Source organism: Myripristis murdjan, chromosome 7 (genome assembly GCF_902150065.1).
Source record: "Myripristis murdjan chromosome 7, fMyrMur1.1, whole genome shotgun sequence".
Classification (NCBI taxonomy): Eukaryota; Metazoa; Chordata; class Actinopteri; order Holocentriformes; family Holocentridae; genus Myripristis; species Myripristis murdjan.
The window spans coordinates 13,813,593-13,835,060 of record NC_043986.1 but is presented as its reverse complement, the minus strand read 5'-3'; the positions used below and the strand labels follow the sequence as shown (position 1 = coordinate 13,835,060).

General features: G+C 41.0%; 3 protein-coding genes and 1 non-coding gene across 5 annotated transcripts in view; 2 read left to right on the top strand and 2 right to left on the bottom strand.

The window, feature by feature from the left end:
- Positions 1-278: 278 nt before the first annotated feature.
- On the top strand, positions 279-3,193 carry masp2 (MBL associated serine protease 2). The gene is made up of 5 exons (XM_030056507.1): positions 279-492; positions 573-750; positions 1,276-1,407; positions 2,585-2,781; positions 3,020-3,193. Exons 1-5 carry the CDS (start codon positions 280-282, stop codon positions 3,191-3,193), a joined length of 894 nt encoding a protein of 297 aa, XP_029912367.1. The 5' UTR covers position 279.
- Positions 3,194-5,014: 1,821 nt separating this feature from the next.
- dffa (DNA fragmentation factor, alpha polypeptide) lies at positions 5,015-13,152 on the bottom strand. Its single transcript, XM_030055514.1, has 6 exons — positions 12,997-13,152; positions 11,878-12,036; positions 11,609-11,763; positions 10,111-10,315; positions 8,718-8,845; positions 5,015-7,836 (listed from the first exon to the last, which is right to left on the bottom strand). Exons 1-6 carry the CDS (start codon positions 13,088-13,090, stop codon positions 7,615-7,617), a joined length of 963 nt encoding a protein of 320 aa, XP_029911374.1. The 5' UTR covers positions 13,091-13,152; the 3' UTR covers positions 5,015-7,614.
- On the bottom strand, positions 12,324-12,395 carry trnah-gug (transfer RNA histidin (anticodon GUG)). Its single transcript has one exon. It is a non-coding gene; the product is annotated as a tRNA-His (tRNA).
- The window catches only part of pex14 (peroxisomal biogenesis factor 14), a 46,935-nt gene continuing 38,041 nt past the window's right edge, over positions 12,575-21,468 (top strand). Inside the window, exons 1-3 of one of the 2 annotated variants that reach the window (XM_030055513.1) lie at positions 12,575-12,715; positions 13,395-13,478; positions 14,973-15,023. In XM_030055513.1, the coding sequence (XP_029911373.1) occupies positions 13,443-13,478; positions 14,973-15,023 (87 nt within the window). In that variant the 5' untranslated portion in view covers positions 12,575-12,715; positions 13,395-13,442. Of the gene's footprint in view, positions 12,716-13,295; positions 13,479-14,972; positions 15,024-21,468 lie in introns of those variants that run through there. The other variant, XM_030055512.1, reaches the window with a different exon arrangement.

Sequence of the window (21,468 nt, the reverse complement as noted above, 5' to 3'; positions counted from 1 at the left end):
ACGTAGTGATAAATAAATAGCAAATCATGAGACACTGAGCCTGTGCCTGTCTCACTCTGTTTACTGAAAGGCTGGCCTACCTGGGCAATAGGTTCATTAACCCAAGGATCACTGTGGGTGAAAGGTTCCCAGTCAAACTTTGTTCCAAAACACAAAACGGCAAATCTGCAGCCACATCTGAAGCAAACATGAACAGGTAAGCTTCTGCTGTTATTTGTCTGTGCAGGAAAACGCTTGAACCTGCTGTCATCACACCTCATTTTCACCAGTGTGTGCTGTATGTTTGTCCTATTTTCTTTCTTCCGGGTCTCGCTGAGTGTGGAAATGACAGGCAACTTCGGCAGCTTCACCTCCCCCAACTTCCCTCAGCCGTACCCTGACAATCAGCACCTAGTGTGGAACATCACCGTCCCAAAAGGCCACCGGGTCAAACTCTATTTCACCCACTTCAGCATGGAACCCTCCCAGCAGTGTGAATACGACTATATTCAGGTATATGCCGGAGAGCTACACGTATTGTTACGGGCACAAGGTAGCCTGCTTGCTAAATCCCTCTGACCTTGTCAAACCAGGTGTTGGCAGAGGGCAACGAAACCCTGCGGTTCTGTGGCGAAGAGGCGAAGAACCACGAAAGCACCCCCAGGAACACTGTCATCCTGTCAGCGGGGAACGTCATGTCAGTGGTTTTTAGGAGTGACTACTCTAATGAGGGTCGATTCACCGGTTTCCAAGCATTTTACACCTCCGAAGGTGATGCAGAATAGTGATATTGTTGCTAGAGGGCAGATACACTTTTGATGATGGGAATTCCATTCAGCAAGGCTAGGTGGAGTTTCTAATTATAATAACAGGATTATATCACCATAGTGCTGCCCGGTATATATAGATTTTATGTCAATATTGTGATATGAGAGTAGATGTTAACTGGGATTTTGGCTATCATAGTATCATGATATGACATAAATGCTGTCTTTTCCTGGTTTTAAATGCTGTGTTATAGTAAAGGGCTGCAGTCTACTGAACACATTAGACTGCTCTAGCTGTTTTATTATATGCCTCAACTTGCTATGTCATGATAACCACAGAATGAATGATCATTCATCAAAAATCTCATGTGCAAAATATCTCATGAAAACACTAAGTCATCTTTGCAACACTGTCACATCATCATTATACGAGGTGTTTCGGTCAAAGATACCATGATATTTGATTTTTCCCATATCACCCAGCCCTACTGTGTAATGTTAAACTCTCTTGCCTGCTTCTGTTTCACAGACATCAATGAGTGTTTGTCTACGATAGATGGGGAGGCTGTGTGTGATCATTTTTGCCACAATTACATTGGTGGATACTACTGCACTTGCCAACCGGGATACTTTCTCCATGACAACAAAAGATCTTGCACAGGTAGGAGCAACACAGACCAAACCTTAAGAGGCATGTTCATCTTGGATCAATCCAAGTAAGTGAAAAGCCTAATGAGGTGCTGAAGAGCGTGACACAATGCATTACATTGTAAACTGGCTTCTGTAATTATATGTTATTTTTCTGGCAAGATACAAAGCAGCTTAACTCCTCACTACCTTAGCATGCCAGTGACACAAAACAGGAATTTTCATTAGTGTAAACTGACCTCTGACAAAGACATCTGGCCACAAGATATTCGACTGCATCTACTGATGACAGGCAAATTATACCACAGATTATCTTACTATGGCACTGTGGCAGAAGGGATATAATACAGCATGCTGTTTACCTGCAGATTATCGTTTATCAGGGTAGACAATAATATGAGGATAGATGATTGTGTTGTGGACTGATCACTGCACCTGTCTTGGAGGCAACTGTATTTCAAAATCTTCCAAATAATCCACAAAACTGCAGGGCAAAACAATTTGCTTACATTTTCAGACAGCGCACATCGTTACTGTGGTGTTTGAGATTGCATTGCATTCTAACACTGCTGTGTGTGATAACTAATTTCAGACTGAAAAGGCATACTGATGCATAGAGTGGCTGATCTCTGCCAGCCGGTGTAAGGCAAGGTTAATTACCGTCAATTCCTATGGGAAAAGCGACTTCAAAAAGGCGTTAAAAATTGATACCTGTTTGCAGCACTAATAGTGCACTGATGCCAGGTAATTAATCACAATTACGAGTGGATGTGCCTTAAATTATTATTCTTTGCCAGAGGAAAAAGGGTGACAAAACAAATCATGCAGTGAATGGGCAAAAATGATTATCTGCCTACAGATTTCCCTAATTATATGAATTACAGCAACTCTGCCTCTTTGCAATATTCATTTGTTTTTGTCTGTAACATCTGCATACTTGCCTGTGCATTAGCACAACTCAAATTAATGCCATCTTTTATGATGCCAGAAAATGTCTCAATTGACAAATCATTTTCTTTTAATAATAAAACTTTTTTTTTTTCATATCCAGCACTTGATAATTTATAATACAGTGGCTAGTAGATTTATGAGGCTTATTTGCTGGCTTTCAAATAAACATGCAGGGGCATACAGGTAAAAATGACTATCGAATTCCCATGTCTGGGTGGGATTTTGAATCTTCCTCACAGTGCCATGCCAAAGCCAAGTGTTGACCACACTGTCAGGAGTATTGACCAGTCCCGGCTACCCGAGTCCCTACCCGCCTATGAGCCAGTGCGACCACACTATCCGTTTACCAGAGGGCTACAGAATATTCTTGGACTTCGTGGAACCCTTTGATGTAGAGAAACACCCAGCCGCCATTTGTCCGTACGACACATTGAAGGTTAGTCATCTGACTTCCAAACTGCAAACCACCCTAACACACGAGGACGAGGACGATGAATAAGCAATGTATTCCTCCTCATGCTTGTCTAAGGCAGTTGATCATTGTGGGCTGTCCTCTTTGGAGGGATATATGGCCATGTGGTTTCCTGCATATTTCAATTTGGCAGGACATCAATCAGTCAGGCATATAATGAGTTAACATCCCAGCTCCTTATTTGATGTTCCTCCTCTGCAAGATTTCCACAGCAGGACAAGAGTACGGGCCTTTCTGTGGATCATCCCCACCAGGCCGGATTGACACCGGAAGTTACCAGGTGCATGTTACGTTCAGGTCTGACTCTTCTGGAAAAAACAAGGGATGGAAGATCAAGTACACAAGCACCAGAGCTGAAGCCGTCTCTGTAATGTAAGGGACTCGGCTTGCTGAGGACTCGTCGCTGTATGCATTAAAGGTGAAGTACAATACAATCTGAAAATTTGCAATTGTGACTCAGACACTCTGGAATGTTCTAGCCACAACACCAGATTTTTTTGTGATAATGGCAGAATATTTTTGATAATTTGACATTATTCCTTTGATACCTTGGTGTTGACATTGGTGCTACAAAGATGGAATTTAAAATAAGACCTCTTTCACTTCCCAGATTGATTGATAATTTTTTTTTTGCATAAAACGTCCAGTTTTATCGTCCAGCATGCTGTGACCATAAATGGCTCCTGCAGTGATAAAAAATGGCCAGATGCAAACAATTATTCTGTCTCACCCAGCCAAAAGAGACAACTGATGCATTACAATGTCCAAACAGAATGCATTCATTCAGTAAAGCAACCTGAAAGTCAAATCAGCTGCTTGTGTCTTCAGTGTAAGCAGTGAATGCTGGTCATTTAACCTTCATACATTATGCAGCTTGTTCTCGCCACTCTCCAGCTCTACTTCTCTATCAAAACAGTCATTATAGGGTTCTTCAGCCCCATGAAATGGCCTCTCCTTTGATACTTTCACATTCACTCACTAATGTTTTCGCTATCTATAGCCCTCAAGTGGGGTAAAGTCCTGCTTTAAAGAGCCTGTTTGTGGCTAAAGAACTAAGTCGTGTCTGATTTCTTACCACAGTTTTGTGGTTGGAGGGTTTTTGTGCTACTTTTATGTGAGCTACTGACTTTTCTTGAACCATGTTACTTGTAGTCAGCTTTTTAAAAAATGCTTAATGCTCCTTCAAACAGATTTTGTGGTTTAAATGCCAGTACAACCCGTTGGTAAGTTATGTACCTTAGGCTTTACAGTTTGACAGAATTATATGGCCCTGATCTCAAAGTCATCTAACCACATACAGTAATCAATTTGTAACAGGATCTTTCAGTTGGTCCTTGCTCGAAACTGGCAACTTTTATTTGTTTGTTGTAGTTATTTTCATCGCCTTGGCTGTTTTGCAATTCTTCTGAATACATTTTCAGATTTTCCCACTTTGTCAAACATTAATATTTGTTTGAAATCTTAAACATATAAAGTCTCTCTTGAAACTGCTTGACATTATGAGTTTTCTGGTACAATTTGAGACCAGTGAAATGTGTTCAAATGCTTTTAATCACCTTTCCTAAAATTTCAGTTCAAATAAACTGATAGTAAAAACCAACTACAGGGCTGTGGTGGGAGAGAAACATTTGTGTTTAATGTGGAGCACATGCGGCTCACCTACAGTCTAGTTAGCTATTCACTATAAAGTGCCCATGAAAACTATCAAGATGCTGCGAAACATCCCACATCATCTACAGCTCCCACATCTTGCTCAGTTTTATCAGTTCGACCTAGTTGGAGGCAATTCCACAGGAATTACGCACACCATGGAACCCATTAGCTAACATTTGGGATATATCTAGTAGCTGCATGCTGCCAATACGCCTGTTTGCCTGACATGGCCATTACTATTTTGTTGCCAGTGACTTAAGCTGAACTTACTGTAAGTGGAAAAAAAAGAGGAGGTTCACTGTAGCTTGTATTGTAAACAGTGTGTAATCACTGCAATGTAAGGTGGGGCAAGCATCCAGTAAAACTAATGCATTTCATTATACAACAATGCTCATTTACTGGTAGCCTTATGGTCTTCAGAGAGGCAAGTTCTCAGGAGCTTCCAACCTCCCCTCATTAAACTACACCATTGTATGTGTCACTCAGCTTGTGTATTTGCCATAACCATTTAATATTTAATGGGGAAAACATGACAACAGCACTCTTGGGAGTGTGTGGGCTAGTTTATTTTAGTCAATCCACTCTACTTGGTAAAAGGACATAGGCATTTTTCCTCAAACACTTGTATAAAAATACCTTTAAACACATACAATTATATACAGCTTTCCTATGGTAACATTTGGCATACATATTTAAAAAAGGAATGTGTTGAGGAACTTTGAAAAGTAGTTTACAGTTTGTGCTTATTTTTGGATAACAAGGTTCAGCATAAAACTGTATCGTCTCAGTGAAACTGAAAGCAACATGCTAAGGCTCAGCCTTTTTACCATTACATCATTAGCCTATGTAAACAAGACAGTGAGCATTTGATCAGCATTTACCTGTAGTAAATGAAACTCTCAAGTACAAGAATGTAGCAAAATCCCCATCCACCATGACACAAACACATGATCATCTTGTAAATCAAAGCAACGACCATTCTCCTGCGTAAGGATCTTATTGCCACTGTTCATGAGACAGACTTGGATGCTGAGATGACAGGAATGACAGAGGCAGGGACAGAAGGTTATCTATGAGTCACATGACACGCAACTGTCCACATGAGCTTTACATCACAGAAACTCATGAAAGGATGATATATAATCTCCACAAACTGAGAGGACTTTAACAAACACATAATATTTCATTTAGTACAAATAGTATTTCTATCTAACTAAAACCTTAAGTAGTGACTTTCTGTCTTGGAAGTGATAACATTTCTTTGCTAAATTGATAGATTAGTCTGTGTAACCCATTTACTCATGTAAAGGTTAGCCTCAACACAAATATAGAATATGGCAGTATTTGCATAACAATGTCTTACAAAAAAAAAAAAAAAAAAAAAAATCCCTGTCAACTTAAACATGCTGATTGTTTCTCCCCTAACTCTGTTTCACTCAAATGTAAAACAGTACCAGCACCCAGGAGAAATGTCTGGCCTCTTCCCAGGGTGGAAATTCAGCAATGTACTATCATGTCTGTGTTTCTTTGAACCAATCACATCCAAAATTATGCTTACACCAAGGAAGGGGTGTGGTCTTACACACTGGCATTATGGTTCATGCCATGTGTGTGGCTACACGTGTGGGAGCGGAAGACCTGCCGTCTGTGTGTGCCTTAGTGTTTATGCTTGACATGATAACTGTGTGCCTGAAAACACCGGTAATTTAGAGCACATGCTGCAACCCCCAGCAAGAAAAAAGATCCCCACTGAGTCACCCAATAGTCCTGGCTCCTCTTTGTTCAGTCAGTCCTGGACAGAGGAGCTGCACTGCTATCGACATGGTTTCAAATATCAGGTGGTGCACGACCTCACACACGACTCTAATGTGCCCACTCATTTTGGAAGTGATTATGTCATTTTGAGCGTGTGCACATGGTCTTGTGTGTTTCTGCATGAGGCGTGAACCAGCCTTTTATTTACTGATGTGCCCATGGAACCTTACCAGGCCTTAAAGAAGTATTTCTACTATTCATTTTTTCCCACATACACATTTCCTAAATGGTGCTTGCAAATCAATCAATTACAAAAGTTGACAGGGGCCCAAATTCATTGGGACTAGACTGCAAGAGCAAATTGACTCATTCATGTGCAACAACAGAAGGCAGCAAGTTGGCGTGTGATTCACAAAGAATTTTATGCTTATCGAACAGCCACACAACTATAGCCTCTATTCAAGCCTGGTCTAGGGTTAAAGCCTTTTCTAGCTTTTGCTAAATCAGAAATTGCTTGACATTATGGGTCTGCTGGAAGATTATTAGACCAATCAAATGAGTGCAGCTGTTTTTAGCCAGCTTTTCTGAAATATTCATGCAAAAAATAATAGTGATAACTAATTGTGGTGAGGGAAGAATGTTTACAATAGAGGGCTGAGGCTGTGGGAGGAATTGTGGAAAACAAGAATGGGCACAGCAGAGGACGGTCCTGGCTGTCAGCTGTTTGAAGGTGCTACACCTGATTCCCACATCCCCACAGATTTCCTCTATTCAAGATATGAATGTCTTTTAGTTTTCAGGAGTGGTAGATAGACAGTAATACCAAGAGAAACAAATCTACCTACCTGCTAGTTGCTAAAGATCTACAGGGTTGTCATAACTGATTTATATATTCCTTAACTATATTCAAATTTAAATTGTGAAACAAAAACTTTCAATTAAATTCCCTATTTAAAGTAGTTCATACCTTTTGCATTAAGTGGCACTGTATTTGAGTACCAGCAGGAGGAAAGACGCCAATACTGTGCTGCCGATTAACCATTAGCATCTAAAAAGTTGTACGTGAATATCTTTATTTATGTTTTTTCACAGTGAGGCACTGTCCTTATCAAAATAAGTACCAATGGACAGACAGACCCTGGAAGTAGTTCACCAATATTTCTTTGACAAATATAACTTGTGCAAATCACTCTGCTTCCTCTTGAGGCAAAAGCATTCAAGTGGTTTGCCCAGGTAGGTTTTACAATGTGACGCAAACATCAACATCATTAACATTCATGGATTCCAGGTTTATGGACATTATCACTAACACACAGTAAATCCCATTCTACTGACCCTGGGGCAGGCAGTGTGAATTCTTATCAGTCTCTATTCAGGTGAAGCTTTGGCCTACTTGCTGCCTTTGGCTGGCTCGTCCTGGCTGTCCTCAGTGCTTTTGTTGGACTGCTGATTGCCATCCAGCTGTGTGTGGCTGCTGAGAGAGTGCAGAGCCTGAACCTGCTGTAGCCGTCTGGTTAGCTCGGCTTCACAGGCCTGCACCAGCCCAGAAGTCCTCTCACTGTCCAAGCCCAGCACTTTCTCCATGCTTTCCACTCCCCTGCTCACCACCATCTGGAGACAAATAGGACACAGTTTTACTCTGAACACCTGGGACACAGACATGTATAATAAACCAATGATGATGCAGCTTTTCTGTTGTAACTATGCAGTCTAGTCTGGTCTCTCATTTTTTTTAAAGCAGAGTGGGGGTTAAAGTTAAGTTTTAAGACCTGAGTTTCAGTAGCTGTACTTGTAGCAATTGACATAAATGCTGGTTATTTGGATATTTATATCATAAATTGACTCACAGCACTATGGCTGTCCAATGTCTATTTGTTTTTGGCAGACAGTGAGGCCAGATGTGTAATTGTATGATAATGTTCTGTGTTACAATAGTCAAATATCCATGTATATCTTTATAGATTGCAATTTTACACAGTTTCTTCGCCATCTTTTCAGTTGCTTATGGGCTTGACACGTTTCACAAGTCTCATGACTGTTGTGTTATTTGTTAACAAGCAGCTTGACTGTGTTGTGGCCTGTTCATATCATTCCACTGTATTGTGGAATTACAACACAAAGAAGAGCACAGTGAAAAGAGTGTCCCCATGCTGCAGTGACATGTAAATGCACCTTGATGTTGAAAATCTACTGTATAAATTTTTCAGTTACATTCCCAGGGATTCATTGTGTTATTTCCAATTATGTAAATGTGTCAAGTCAAGTTAATTTTATTAGTATAGCCCAACATCACAAGGGCTTTACAGCAATACAACCTAGTCTGTCCATAGATTCTCACATTGGATTAGGAACAACTCCCTTAAAAAAAAAAAGAAAAGAAAAGAAAAAAGAGAAACCTGGAATATTATTTATGGATCTGCAGGTGGTTTGAGACAGATCGGCTCTTAGACCCCCTACTTAATAACAGTGAGTATGGTGGTGGAGTGGACTACCTGCAGCTCCTCGGTGGAGAGCCTGGTCTCAGGGCTCGTTTTGCCCTTGAGGACCATCAAGGTCCTGGTCATGAAACCAGATGCTGCGTCCACTTCCATCGCGTCTGGCACATCCATGTCACCAGCCCCTGATACAACAAAATGGGTTATTACACAGCACTAAGTTACATAGTAAGACAGGTACATAAATCACTATAAGGTGGGGCTGCATAGCTGCAACAACAGTTCCACCTAGTGCCCAAAAGGTGCAGGCACAGTTCTTCATTATGAGTTATTTAAAGAGAGTGTATGCACATTAAACATCTTGGCCTGGTGCTTTGTAGAGACAGAAAAAAATAGACAGCCTTACACAAGTTGAAAGAACGGCATAAACAAAAGACTAAGGACTTCCTTCTGGTTTACTCAGCAACATTTCAACATCAACTTCTGTCTGATGCATGTATGTATGGAAATTTTCACAATGGATTATACATTCTACATTTCACTTTCATTTAAAGTAACCCATAATTTTCACATAAGAGGTTTTATCAATAGTTCCCTTTTCCTTGACTTTTATGCCAAGGTCTATCCAGTTTTTTGGGTCACTACCTTCCTTCAGGGCTATAAGATTATGGCAAGAATAATAACCTTGATTACTGTGCTAGATATTGTCGCTATGGTTACTAATCAAAATTGTTGCTCTTAATCACTTTAGAAATTGAAATTATTTCACAGCCCTTTTGGCATCTCATTTTGACTATTTAGTTATTTCATGACTACTACAGGCATTCTGTATGAAATGAAATTAAATAAGTCACTGCTGACAGTTTTTTTTTTTTTTTTAATAAACACACTGTGCATGTTATTTGTTTCACGTCTAGTCACCAGGAGTTAAAAAAGAATAAAGAAAAAAAGCAAGACAATGAAGCAAAACAGAACATCACCAAAAATATGGTGAATGCTTCAAATCTCACAGCCATCAATACCAGATATTTTATTATTTGTTAAGTTATGAACATGTTGCTATACAGTAGAGAAAAATTGGCCCTTCCAAATAAGCTCTGACAGTCTTTGCAGGAGGGTAATCTAGTCGAGCTGACCTTTATAAATGACCAAATCTTTATAAATAGTCCTTTCAGACTGCACCTATTCTTTAAAGAAGTTGTACACTGAAAGTCTACCTGTACTTGAGCATGGCTATGGGTGGAGTTTGTTTAACCCAGTTACAATGCACAAAAGTGAAATGCATTTCCAGGCAAAGAGTAGCCATTTGTAACATAGTTTATATGATACAGGGAAAGTGTAAGCTACCTATAAAAAATTCCAGGCCTTTTTTTAATCTTTTTTTTTTTTTTTTTAAATGTTTTATATGAAACTATCCTAACAATATACATGATTAATAATGCAGCCCTACCTTCCTGGCTGGGCTCACTGGGCTCCATCTCTTGCTTGTCCTCTCTTTCAGCAGCTTTGATGTAGAGCTGGAGCAGCTCTTTAGACTGCCTCTCCTCCTCTCTGCGGTCGAGCACCCTCTGCAGGGTCTCCTGGAGGCTCTCAGCCTTCTTCTCTTGGAAGCCCAGCACAGAGGCGAGCTCAGGGCAAGGGGTGTCCACCAAGGTCTGGAACAGCAGGGCACATAAATAAAAATAACGATCAGTGTCTGTGACTTGTGACTGTGAGCACATGCCTCAATCCACTGATATTGAGGGTGTATAAGGGTGATGTTTATGGACGTATAGCTTTTGTTGTGGTGAGCGCAGAGTCACACCAAAAACAACAGTGACAGAAAGAAGACAAAAAAACAGGATAAACATGACAGTCAAGATCCACTCAAAAACACTGGTGAACAGCAGCAACATTTTTGCGCCACTGACAAGCAGTGTCAGTGTGTATGTCTACCAGAGTGCTGATCAGTGTGTGTGTGTGTGTATCAGTCATTAAAATCCCTTGTGTTCAGAGTACCAGATTACCAACGTTGTCCCACAATACTAACCCCATCCAGACAGGTGTTATCTTTCCAGTCAGTCTGAACCAGAAAAATAAATCTCCAGCCAACTTCTCTGAGAATGACACAGAGTATTGTGGGTGCTGGAGTCTCTTATTCTCAAATATAAATATTATAAGTTCCCATGGCTGTATTTTCTTACCAAACTGTAAAATATCAAGTGGACTGATAAGTTTGTCTTGATTTTACAGTCAGCTGATGCTTGTGTACATTTTTTTTTTCCAAAACTGAAAGGTAAATCACTGCCATTTTGGACCAATTTGTCAGCATTTTGACAACTGCAAGGCACACCCAATTGATAAACCAGCCACATTTCCTGTCATGTCATTATGACCTGTGCTTCACGAGAATATTTTTAAAGGTTTATTAAAATAATAAATCAATTTAAAAAAATCAAAACGGCAGCCTGAAAATTGATGGCGGACATTATAGGTAAAATGTATGTTCAGTATGTTCACACACAAATCTGTAGACATTTCTACAAGTAATGGTGCAGTGAACATAAGCATTAGACTTTAAGGGCTGAATACAGTGTTGCTTGTTTCAATATGTCAGTATTTGGCGTGGTAGATATCTTTAATATGATGTTTCTGACCCCGCTGTAGAATTCAAAGTGAACTGATTGCTGTGCCTTGAGTTTATCTTCAGCTAAAGATATTGCATAACCCCCCCCAAAAAAATGACAACATGACAATTTTTGAACCAGTCCCTTAAATTAAAGGTAGACCTAGTTAATATACGTGACAACTTTCATATCATTGTGATACAGAGGTAGCAGATAGTAGCAGCAGCAGCAGCAGTAGTAGTTTATATTGTATTTCTAAATCATGTAATTTCATAAACAAAATAAAACTGTTCCATTATGTGTCTTGGAATGATTTTATTGAATGTGGTAGGACCCAGATACCTGTAAATCTGCCTCTGACATGAGAATAATACTGGCCAGGTCCTGTTTCAGCTGCTGGGCCAGGATCCGCCATGGCTCCGTTCCACTGGAGCTGTCAACAGAGTCAGCCACCAGCACCATGGAATCCCTGGTCATCCAGGCGGTGCCACCATCAACTACAGTGGAAAGTTAAATGACCATTAAAACACATGGGGGCACACGGTACATTTAGAATAACTGGAATGGGCCCGTGGTGTACACAAATCTCAGACAGAGGTAAACTTTCTTACTCTTGCGAATCGGAGACCATGTCTCTCTTTCTTGCAAGAGCATGAACTTTGTGTTTGAGGGTAAGCACAGAAAGTATGCTTCATCTTCCACTATTGTCCCGTCATCTTCAAGTACCACTGAGACAGCGTCACTGGGGCTGAAACCAAGAAACTCACACCCTAAGGGAAGAGCAGAGACAGACACCAGACCTATTACAAATGATTTAATGACTTTTTTAGTGCATTGTATACCACTTCATAAACTAGCCTACATTCACTAAATAGTGGATTGAAAAATCTTTAAACTCTACAATAGCCCCTTTCAAGACAGTGATAGATAGATAGATAGATAGATAGATAGATAGATAGATAGATAGATAGATAGATAGATAGATTTACTTTATTGATCCAAAACGGGGAAATTCTTAAAAGTTGTCCTCCCAAGCCGTGCCAGGGGTGTTAATCCCTGCCGTGACCCGGATTCGAACCGGGGTTGCTGCGGCCACAACGCAGAGTACTAACCACTATACGATCACGGCGAGCTACTGGGAGTCACTGTTCTATCGAGTAGACCTCTTAGATCTGGGGTGTAGTGGTGGCCAGAGCTCTTGAGAGGTATGAGGATCTGGACCACGCCTAGTATTCAAAGAATGAGCAGGACAGGAGGGAAGTCTTGCCTGCCTGTCATGTTCAGTTCCTACAAGTTTGAGCACGGACATGTTGCTGCACACAGCTCGTTTAAAGCGTGAAATCAGCGATCAAACAGTGCAGCAAAAAAATTAAATAAATAAATAAATAATCAAACCAGTTTCTTCAATCAGTGCTCAAATTAGTCACATAACTGACTCGTTTATTCCAGGTAAGGTTATTCCAGGTACAGCGTACAGCACATTTACCGTTCAGTCCAACACAAATCGAGGAAAAACAAATGATTGCCTCCTACAGTACAACAGAAACCACATTCATGGCCATTTAGCTGAGTTTTGACACAACGTATATGAAAGAGATGACATTTAAAGCTGCTAACTTTGTTACACGGTACCTTGACAGTCTGGAAACGTCAACGGTAAACTCGAATTTACGCATTTGACGAGCACCTTTTCATCTCTTCAGCGAACAAGTGACAGCTTCTGTGCTTACCTTTTATCTTTAGTTCATCTAAAGAAGGCACCACCAAACCGTATGACTTCTGTCGTGTGAAATTACACACTTTACAAGGTTTTCGTTCAGTCATTGTACTCCTGAGGTGGACAAACCCTGTGAAGCTGGCAAGTGGCGGCAGGTCTCGATTTCCAGTTTCGAATGCGGAACCTGGTGGCGCAACGCACCCTGGGAAATGTAGTTTTATCCAGAACCTGACCTTTAGCTGGCATAACACCTTGATCATGAAATAGCAGGAATGTGCGTGATTTCGAAAGGAGGCGATTAAAGCTGGTGTATCCTATTTTTTTTTTTTTTTACACTGTGTGAATCAGATCCGCAGCTCAAACGAAGTGGAAAAGGCTTTCTTATTATTATTTGTTGTTGTCTTGGTTTAGGAAAAGCAATCGATCGTGGTTCACTCGAGCAGCAAGAGGGATAGGAAGATGGCATCCACTGAGCAACCTGATCCGCCAACACAGGTCTAAAATTTGTGTTCTTATCACATTTACTTCCCAATACCTGCAAGACAGAGCAAAATGTCAACGCTGTTTTAGAATTTGTATCTCTTGACTGCCACCAGCTTGACTGATCGTAACATACTTTTAAAATGCCAAAGGTTAGCTTGATAGCTAATGGTGGCATGCTAGCTAACCTAGCTATGTTAACGTTACAAAAGTTGTCTCCCTGTCGTGGTTGTGTGACAAGTGGAAATGCAGGGCGGAGATGCATATTCATACGTTTTACCACATCTTAATAAAACTCTTGCAGCTCGTTTAGATTATCTGCTACCCTAAAGTTAGCTTAGCTCCAGCCCTGACCATGCAGATGTCCCCTGTTTCTCTGTCAAGCTGGGAGCAAAACTGTTATTTCTGAACGGAAAGGTCAGTGACAGCTAGCTGCCAAACAAACCTTGTTTGCACCAGGTGAGGCTTTCTGCTTGCGGTCCTCTGGCTCACCTCAATCTAAACAAGCTGCTCTGGTCATTCCCAGAACACGACACTAAGTTTGGCTCATGCATCTGGACAGAAACAGATTTATGCATATCCTGCTTGATTAGTAATCGGTTTAATGTGCTAGCACGCATTAGCAATGGATAGGACTTCCAGAGTGGGAAATGGCAATGTTCTACCAAAACTAAGGCTGTCATATTGAAGCTTTGCAAGGCAGTTTATGTTAAATATGGTGTGTTGCATTAGGATATAAATAAAAACTAACAGTCACAACTCAGGCTTTGATGCTTTCCACATGCAGGTTAATTGATTAAACAATTCCTCACTCAGTGCATTGGAGATGAGTAGAGTGACAGTCAATGCATGAGCATTTATATTTGGCTGCATGGCCTCCACTGACTAGTGAACTGTGTTAACTGTAATTGGCATGTTGAACATGTATACCTGCTATCTGTATAGTGTAGATTACCAACATGGTCTCCAATGCTACAATGTAAAATAATAATGATGATAATAATAATGATGATAATAATAATAATAATAATAATAATAATAATAATAATGACGTTTCCTTCACGCCACTGCTATAGAGTATATGAGCCAGACGCAGGCAAAACTATAATGTAAATATCTGTTTTTACTGTATTCTCCCCTGATGCATCCAATAAACAATCCTGATATCATTAGCTTTTAATGACAGTAAAGTGTGAGAGATGTTACTGTGCTCTGCCATTGTTTTGGGTAATCACATAATTAGTGTGGCTTATCAAAATGAAGATAGGTTTCAGGTTTCATCAGCACTAATCTCTGGGACGGATAATAGGAAGCCTTAGACAGACAAATATCTAGATAGATAGACAGATGATAGTTGGATAGAAAAAAAAACAATCTTTTTTGGCCTGTTTTCAGTTATTATCTACTGTTTTACTCAGTATAAACAACAGTGCAGTCTTGATAAACTAGCACGACCTCTGTGTCTCCAGTAGATGGCACTCTCATACAGTTGTTTGTTTACCTTCTCAGCCTGGCCTTCCACCTGGAGACGATGCATCGGCTCCCCCCAGAGAAGCACTGGTGAGTTTCTACTGTTCACTACAAATTATTTCACCGCCTACACTGTGAATTAGAGAAGCAGCGATGTCCACCTGCCATAACCCTTTTTCATTTCCTAAAATTGAGCGAACGCTGTTTTGATGAATATGTTATTCTCACAAACAGTGCAGGTAATTTTTAGATATTGATCACTTAGGTGAGTGCATTGGTTGCCAACAGTATACAAACCATGAAAGTTCAAGGTTTCAAGAGTTTTATTTATCACAGGTATATTTCCAGACTGTGAATGGCTTATTAGATAATGAAATATAAATTCATTCATTCATTCATTTTCCAAACCGCTTATCCATAAGGGTCATGAGGGGTGATGCAGCCTATCCCAGTATTCATGTAAATTTACATGATAAAAATATACAAAAATACAAGATACAAATTATGAACTATGTGTGTGTGTGTGTGTGTCTCCAGCATAGTGATTGTCCTTATTGTTGCTAGTTGTTTACAGTCAGGGTATAGAAGCTCTTTCCGTGTCTTTTGCACATTGTTTTTCCCGATCAAACACTTTGCCAGCAGATTTCACTAGTTTTTCATTCTTCTCTTGCGGAAAGGCTAATAAGTGAAATCTACCGCAGTGGTGCTTGGTTTGAATGAAACTTCCATACTTCTGGGCATTGATGGAACATAGTTAAGAAACATGACTACAGTACATGTGATCTGTTGAGTTAAAGACATTTGTTTTCATCTTTTCATCAAGGAACCAGTTTGCTTGGTTGATCAGATGAGATTATATTCCCCCAGCAAGATCAAGTGTTAAAGGCTTCCAATTAGCAGCCAGTCACTTTAGCACTGTACTGATGGTCTCCAAGCCCTCTAATGAGAAGCTTCTTAATGTTCCTTGTCCTGGGAGAATAAAGAGCATGTAGAAAGGCCTGTTTGAACAGTCTGTGTCACAGTGATTCCACAGTTGGTTGAATTATTTTTTAGTGAAAAGCTTTGACCATCTACCTTTTATGGTCTTTCAAAGTTTTCTCCCATTTTCTTGTCAGGAAACTTGCTATGTGGACCACAGTTTTCATCCGCAGTCTTAAGTTGTGAATGCAAGACAAAACTGGCTACTTTTTTTCATGAGAATTATTACTAGTTGGGAGGCACTGGGAGGGAAAAGGTTCATAATACATGTTGGGCCCAAGTGATGACAATCATTATTACCGAGCATGTCTTACTGCTCAGTGGAATGGAACACATTTCAGGTACGTTCACTGTCCTTGTATGGACACACGATCCAGGTTATAAGAGAGCTGTATTATTCATCCTACATGTCTCAATGTCATTCACCACCATTCACTCTTCATCCTCCCCCCATCATCCCCTCATGCCAAGGCTAATTTAATCCTGGGGTTATTGATTGTGGGAGCATTCTCCCAGGCTTTCTTTCAATTTACTTCAATTTCATCATCCCAATGCGCTTCAAGACTGCTGCCTCAAAAAGGGAAGAAATTCTTGTTATGAAGGTCCTGATTCGAGACTGGCTGACAAGTCCCCTCCCTTCAACTCCCACCTCCTCCCCCCCTTTATTCCTCCTTTCTCTTTTTGATGAGCTGCTCTTTCCCAGTTAAGTGGATTATTACAGTAGGGATAATTCTTGTCACATGGCATTATTTGGATGAGGTGAATAATTGAAATTTGTGTCTGAAAGGATTTTATCTGGATGAGAGGAAAGGGAGTGCTGGCAGGGGTGGGAGGACGGGTGGGAGGGGAGGGGAAGGAGGAAGAGAGAGCGAGAGCGAGTGAGGGAGCGCACACGTTTGTATAACATTTATGTGCACATGTGCATGTCAGACAAGGCAGCGTGTCAGGCTGGGGACACCAGTCATGTTAACAGGTTCTGACTCACCTCGCCCAGATCAGCAGGCCCTGGCTCGCTGCATGGCACGGGCTCTCCTCTGTGGCAAGAGGGCCCTGCTCAGGGGCCTGTGCCACTGCCTCGGCCACCATCGAGGCTACATGGGCTGGTTTGGACCTGCAGTTACAGACACAGTGAGGCAAAGAGAGGGAGAGGCTGTGTGAGTGTGCTCCATGGTTGACTGATATACCAGTCGCTGCCAGCCACTGCTGTTGCCTCCGGGACTGCTCTTTGCTTGCTCTTGCCCCCCCCTGCACAGTCTCTAGCTGTAACCCCCACCCCCTCCCACCTTCCGCTCATCACTGCCATCGCCATCACCCCTGCCAATCTCTTGCTGGTGTCTCTCTATGCTCTTTGTGCTCAGCCCTTGTGGTCACTCCCACCCCCACCCATCACCACTACCACCACAAGCTCTTCCTCTGCCTCCTCCAGTCACTCTGTCCTCTGTCTCTTTTCCAGCTCCACCCCAACACCCCTGCATTATTATATATATGTATATTTTAATGTTTTTTTTTTCTATTGACAAATAAGCAAAGTGTGAACTTGAGAGGCACACACAGATTTGAAAACTGTGAAAATAATTGGAAACAAAAGTGTCTGTGTGTGCCACGGTGAGAGCAAGCCATTGAAAAATCTTTAATGTCTTAAAACTATTTTTTAAAATAAATATTAGGCCTTAAAAGTCATTGAATAGTTTTACAACTGAATTAATGAGGTCTTAATTTCAACATAAACGTTTTTATATAATTTCATTTCCATGTATTTTTTTTTTTGTCATGTTAGTTAACTTTTCTACATCAGAGTCAGCATTTCTGATGGTATGATACTCTGCGCCACTGAAAATTATTACAGCTTTTATACTTACCTGCTGAGAAACTGCCTATTGCAAATTAACTCAACTCGCCTTATAGTTACCAATCATACTTATCTGTGAGAGAAATCCAAGAAAGCTCTTGTACTTACCTGCCCCATCGTCTGTGGGAAAACAAGAATAATAATGGAAAGATTTTTTTGCAGAACCAGTTTGCTATTTAACCCAAAGGAAAATGTTACATAAAACAGTTCATAGAATCATCTAATTAATAACATGCTATATTCCTGCTTACCACACGGACCAAATTTATAATATTAGCTTTATACCTACATGCATGGCATATTTAAATGAAAAATACTAATTTGGCCAAAAATGTATTTAAAGTTTATTTTAAAAAGGTTATCAAAGCATTAAATAAAGCTCTCTGCTACCTGCAGACACCCTGGTGTGCTGATATCAGGCTAAATTATTTGACAGCTGTGAGTCTCCAGAGTCAGGTTGTCCCTAATTCTATCCCCACAACATTCAGCGTAAGAGGGATGACCTCTGCCAGTCAATGAGATATGGTTTGTTTGTGTTCATGTGTGTGTGTGTGTGTGTGTGTGTGGGAAGGGGGGCTGTGTGGTGTGTCCACAGGATGTGTGGGTGTGCAACTGATCTACAGGAGAGACGGCCACCTCACCAAAGAGGATTCTAATTCTGTTGGGCACCCCTGGCAGCATTAAGCCGACCCCTTTACTCTCAGTGCACTGAAAAATCACTGGCCCCAGATGAAAAAGTGTGCGGGGATGTGAGCGCGGGGTTTATGTGGGTAGGAGCCTAGGAGGGAATCTATACGCCGTGCACACCTCTGTGTGTGCATTTGGGCACGCATAGTGTGTACTGTGTGTGTGTGTGTGTATGTGTGTTTAGGTTTGAGGTTGTGGTACAGCAGAGGGAGGGAGGTAATGGGAGGGGGAAAAGAGTTGTATGAAGAACATCCCCGGTCTCACAGCAACTTCAAAAGCTCCCCTTCCCCAGGATATTAAGCGACTGTGATGAAAAATTTAGCGAGCGTTAAATAAGGCGCTTTGAAGTGATCTGTTTTGGCTCAGCAGTCTCCGAATTTCCGTAGCCCCTCTGCTATCGCCATCACACTATAGAGAGAGAAAGTGGAAAAAAAGGAGCAGTGTATTAAGTGCACGAGTTGAAGCTGTTGGCTTGGCTGCTTGGCAGAGGACATGCCAACAGGAATCTGTACAAAGCCAGTGGCATGAAGGCACTACTGCTGTTACTGTCCCCTTTTGTCTCCCTTCAGCTCGTTTTCTCCTCATTTTACCTCTCCTTCCCTGACGGCTGTTCTGTCAAGCCCCATGAGTCCCAGGCAAACAGATGTTGCTCATATGTTGGTTCTGAAACCAGATTTTTTTTCCTCCCTCTTACGCGTGGGTGTAACGCAAATGTAACACAACAGTCATATCACGTAGTCAGAGGTACCCCAAGGATCTTGACTCAGTCATTTTTATGTGCAGACTCTAATTGTTAAATATTTTCCCTATGGACCATATGTTTAACTTTTTACATTTTTTTACATTAATCTGATCGGATGCTGTTTTCTTTTTTTTTCCCATCTCTGCACTGCATGACCTGCACAAGCAGCAAAAATAGAGAATGTGATCAATTTCAATTTGAACATTTTTACCTTTTCACCACCATGAAGAAAAAGTTACAGGAACATAATCTTTTATTAGATATTCATATTTCAATTCATTTCGTGTTCATCACTTTTAAAACCATTATTTTAATTTTTGAGGACTCCTGGTTTCAACACGCTCCAAATTAATTATTGGGGCAGAATAAAAAATGGTAGCCAGTAATGAGTCTGGTATGGTAACTCCATTCTGTCAAGAAACTAGGCTACCATTTAGTTAGTCAAGGGAACCTTCTCTGAGATTTTCCTTTTTTCCTCTTTGCTCATTACTTTAATTGTAATTGTAATCCTTTATTGGAGCTGTCTGCAGTAAAGGAGAGTTATGGTCCTAGTGGGGGCACGAGCCATAGAGATATTTCATGATTATTGGAGAAGACGGTCACTAGGTGGCAGCCACTAGTTCGGCCTCGCTGTAATTACTGTGCGGGGAGTGATGACGAGAGGCTGTGTGTATGTTTTGTGTGTGCGTGCGTGTGTACGTGCGTGGGCGTGTGGAGAAGGGAGAGAGATTTCTCAGGTTCCAACACACTCCTTGAAAGAGAAAAGTCAAATAAATCTGATCAGCTGCCATCTCATGGTCAATAGATTCTGTGTCCTGTCACGTTGACTGTAAACATGCTGCATGCTCTGCAAAACTACAGTATAAAGACAAGTTGTCAACAAGCACCTGGGCTTCATAGTGCTGTGTTAATTTTCACATCAGCTCATTTTGAACATGTTTTCTGCACATTGTCAGCTGCAAGCTATTTAGATGGCATGGCATTCTTTTTTTTTTTTCCACCAGTGACTTCCTCTAAGAATACCTATAGGTTTGCATTTGTACCTTTTTCAGACCACAGTGTTTTTTCAGTAGTCATGATGAACTAGTCTCTTTGAGAAGCACAGAGGCTCCGTTTCTCAGCGCGACTCTCATTGTGCATCGTGCGCTGTTTGTTTCGGTGGTTAATGATACAGGAAGGGCCCTCCATTTTATTGTTGCTGTGTTGCACTTTTTCCCCTCCTCGCCCAACACGGCAACTAGCCTCCTTAGAGGACTCTGTATGAATTCTCACTGTCATGTCCAAGGACGAGTGGCGCAGGGTCAGCTAATTGCTTTTATGATTATGATTTCACGTCAGATTTATCGTGCATGCTCAGAGCACATCTTCCAGGTCCTGCCGACGTTGCTGGCTCGGATGGGGAAAATGAGTTTACAGCCTCTGGCTTTGACTTCTTGTTTAAGTGCAGGTCACACTTTTTGACTCATTAGAGTTGAACGCAGGGGGTGAATCACACAGGCTTTTCCTGTAAAAGCTGCTGTTTTCTCTGACAGTAAGTGTACTCGTTTGTCTCATATGTTGCCACAAAAGAGAATTTCTTTACTTTGTCTTCAACATGTGCAGAACTTGGAAGTTATGAGTGAGGCATGACACAGACAAGGATTTTTGCTTTTTTTTTTTTGTCGTTTGAACTTTTTTTTATATGAGCCATAAATCTTATCTTCATTTCTGTTTGCAGATGAAAACATTACGCTTTTTTCCGCTCATATGCCAGAATTATCAGTTGACTTCTTTTTGATGTTGACGCTTTTTTTCCTGATGGCTCCACCCACCTCTTTGAAAATGATGAGCAGAGATGAGTCCAACCCAGTTTTTTTTTTTTTTTTTTTTTTTTTTTTATTATTTTGTGGTTTCTGCCTCATGTGCTTAGCCGGACTAGATCTGTGTTTCCAACCCCTTTGAGGCAGTAATGCGGCCTTTCACAAGAGTGCTTTTATCTTCTCGACAACATTGGAAATCACTTAATTCACTGTAAAGTTCAAGAGTGTCCACGGTATATGAAGAAGTAGCTGTCGTCACTGTACGTCAATAATACACATATTATATGTAGATAGAGTTTCATGTTGTGGCCCGTGGCTCTTGATTTGTTGTAGTAGTTTGACCTCACTCTGACCTTCCTGGCTGAGCCACAGCGTGACTGTTGACAGATGCAGCCTGGGAATTTGGTTTGGACAGCGTTTTCTAATGCTCAGAAGAATGCCTAAGCTACTTTTAAGCAAAGTTCATTTTGGAGACATATT

Excerpts from the sequence above, each read along its gene's own strand:
- masp2 (XM_030056507.1), top strand. The coding sequence starts at position 280 with ATGTTTGTCCTATTTTCTTTCTTCCGGGTCTCGCTGAGTGTGGAAATG. Across the intron at positions 751-1,275 it reads AGCATTTTACACCTCCGAAG|ACATCAATGAGTGTTTGTCT; the intron begins GTGATGCAGAAT and ends TCTGTTTCACAG. Across the intron at positions 1,408-2,584 it reads CAACAAAAGATCTTGCACAG|TGCCATGCCAAAGCCAAGTG; the intron begins GTAGGAGCAACA and ends TCTTCCTCACAG.
- dffa (XM_030055514.1), bottom strand. The coding sequence starts at position 13,090 with ATGACTGAACGAAAACCTTGTAAAGTGTGTAATTTCACACGACAGAAG. Across the intron at positions 10,316-11,608 it reads TGTCAGAGGCAGATTTACAG|ACCTTGGTGGACACCCCTTG; the intron begins GTATCTGGGTCC and ends CTGCTGTTCCAG. Across the intron at positions 7,837-8,717 it reads TCTCCACCGAGGAGCTGCAG|ATGGTGGTGAGCAGGGGAGT; the intron begins GTAGTCCACTCC and ends ATTTGTCTCCAG.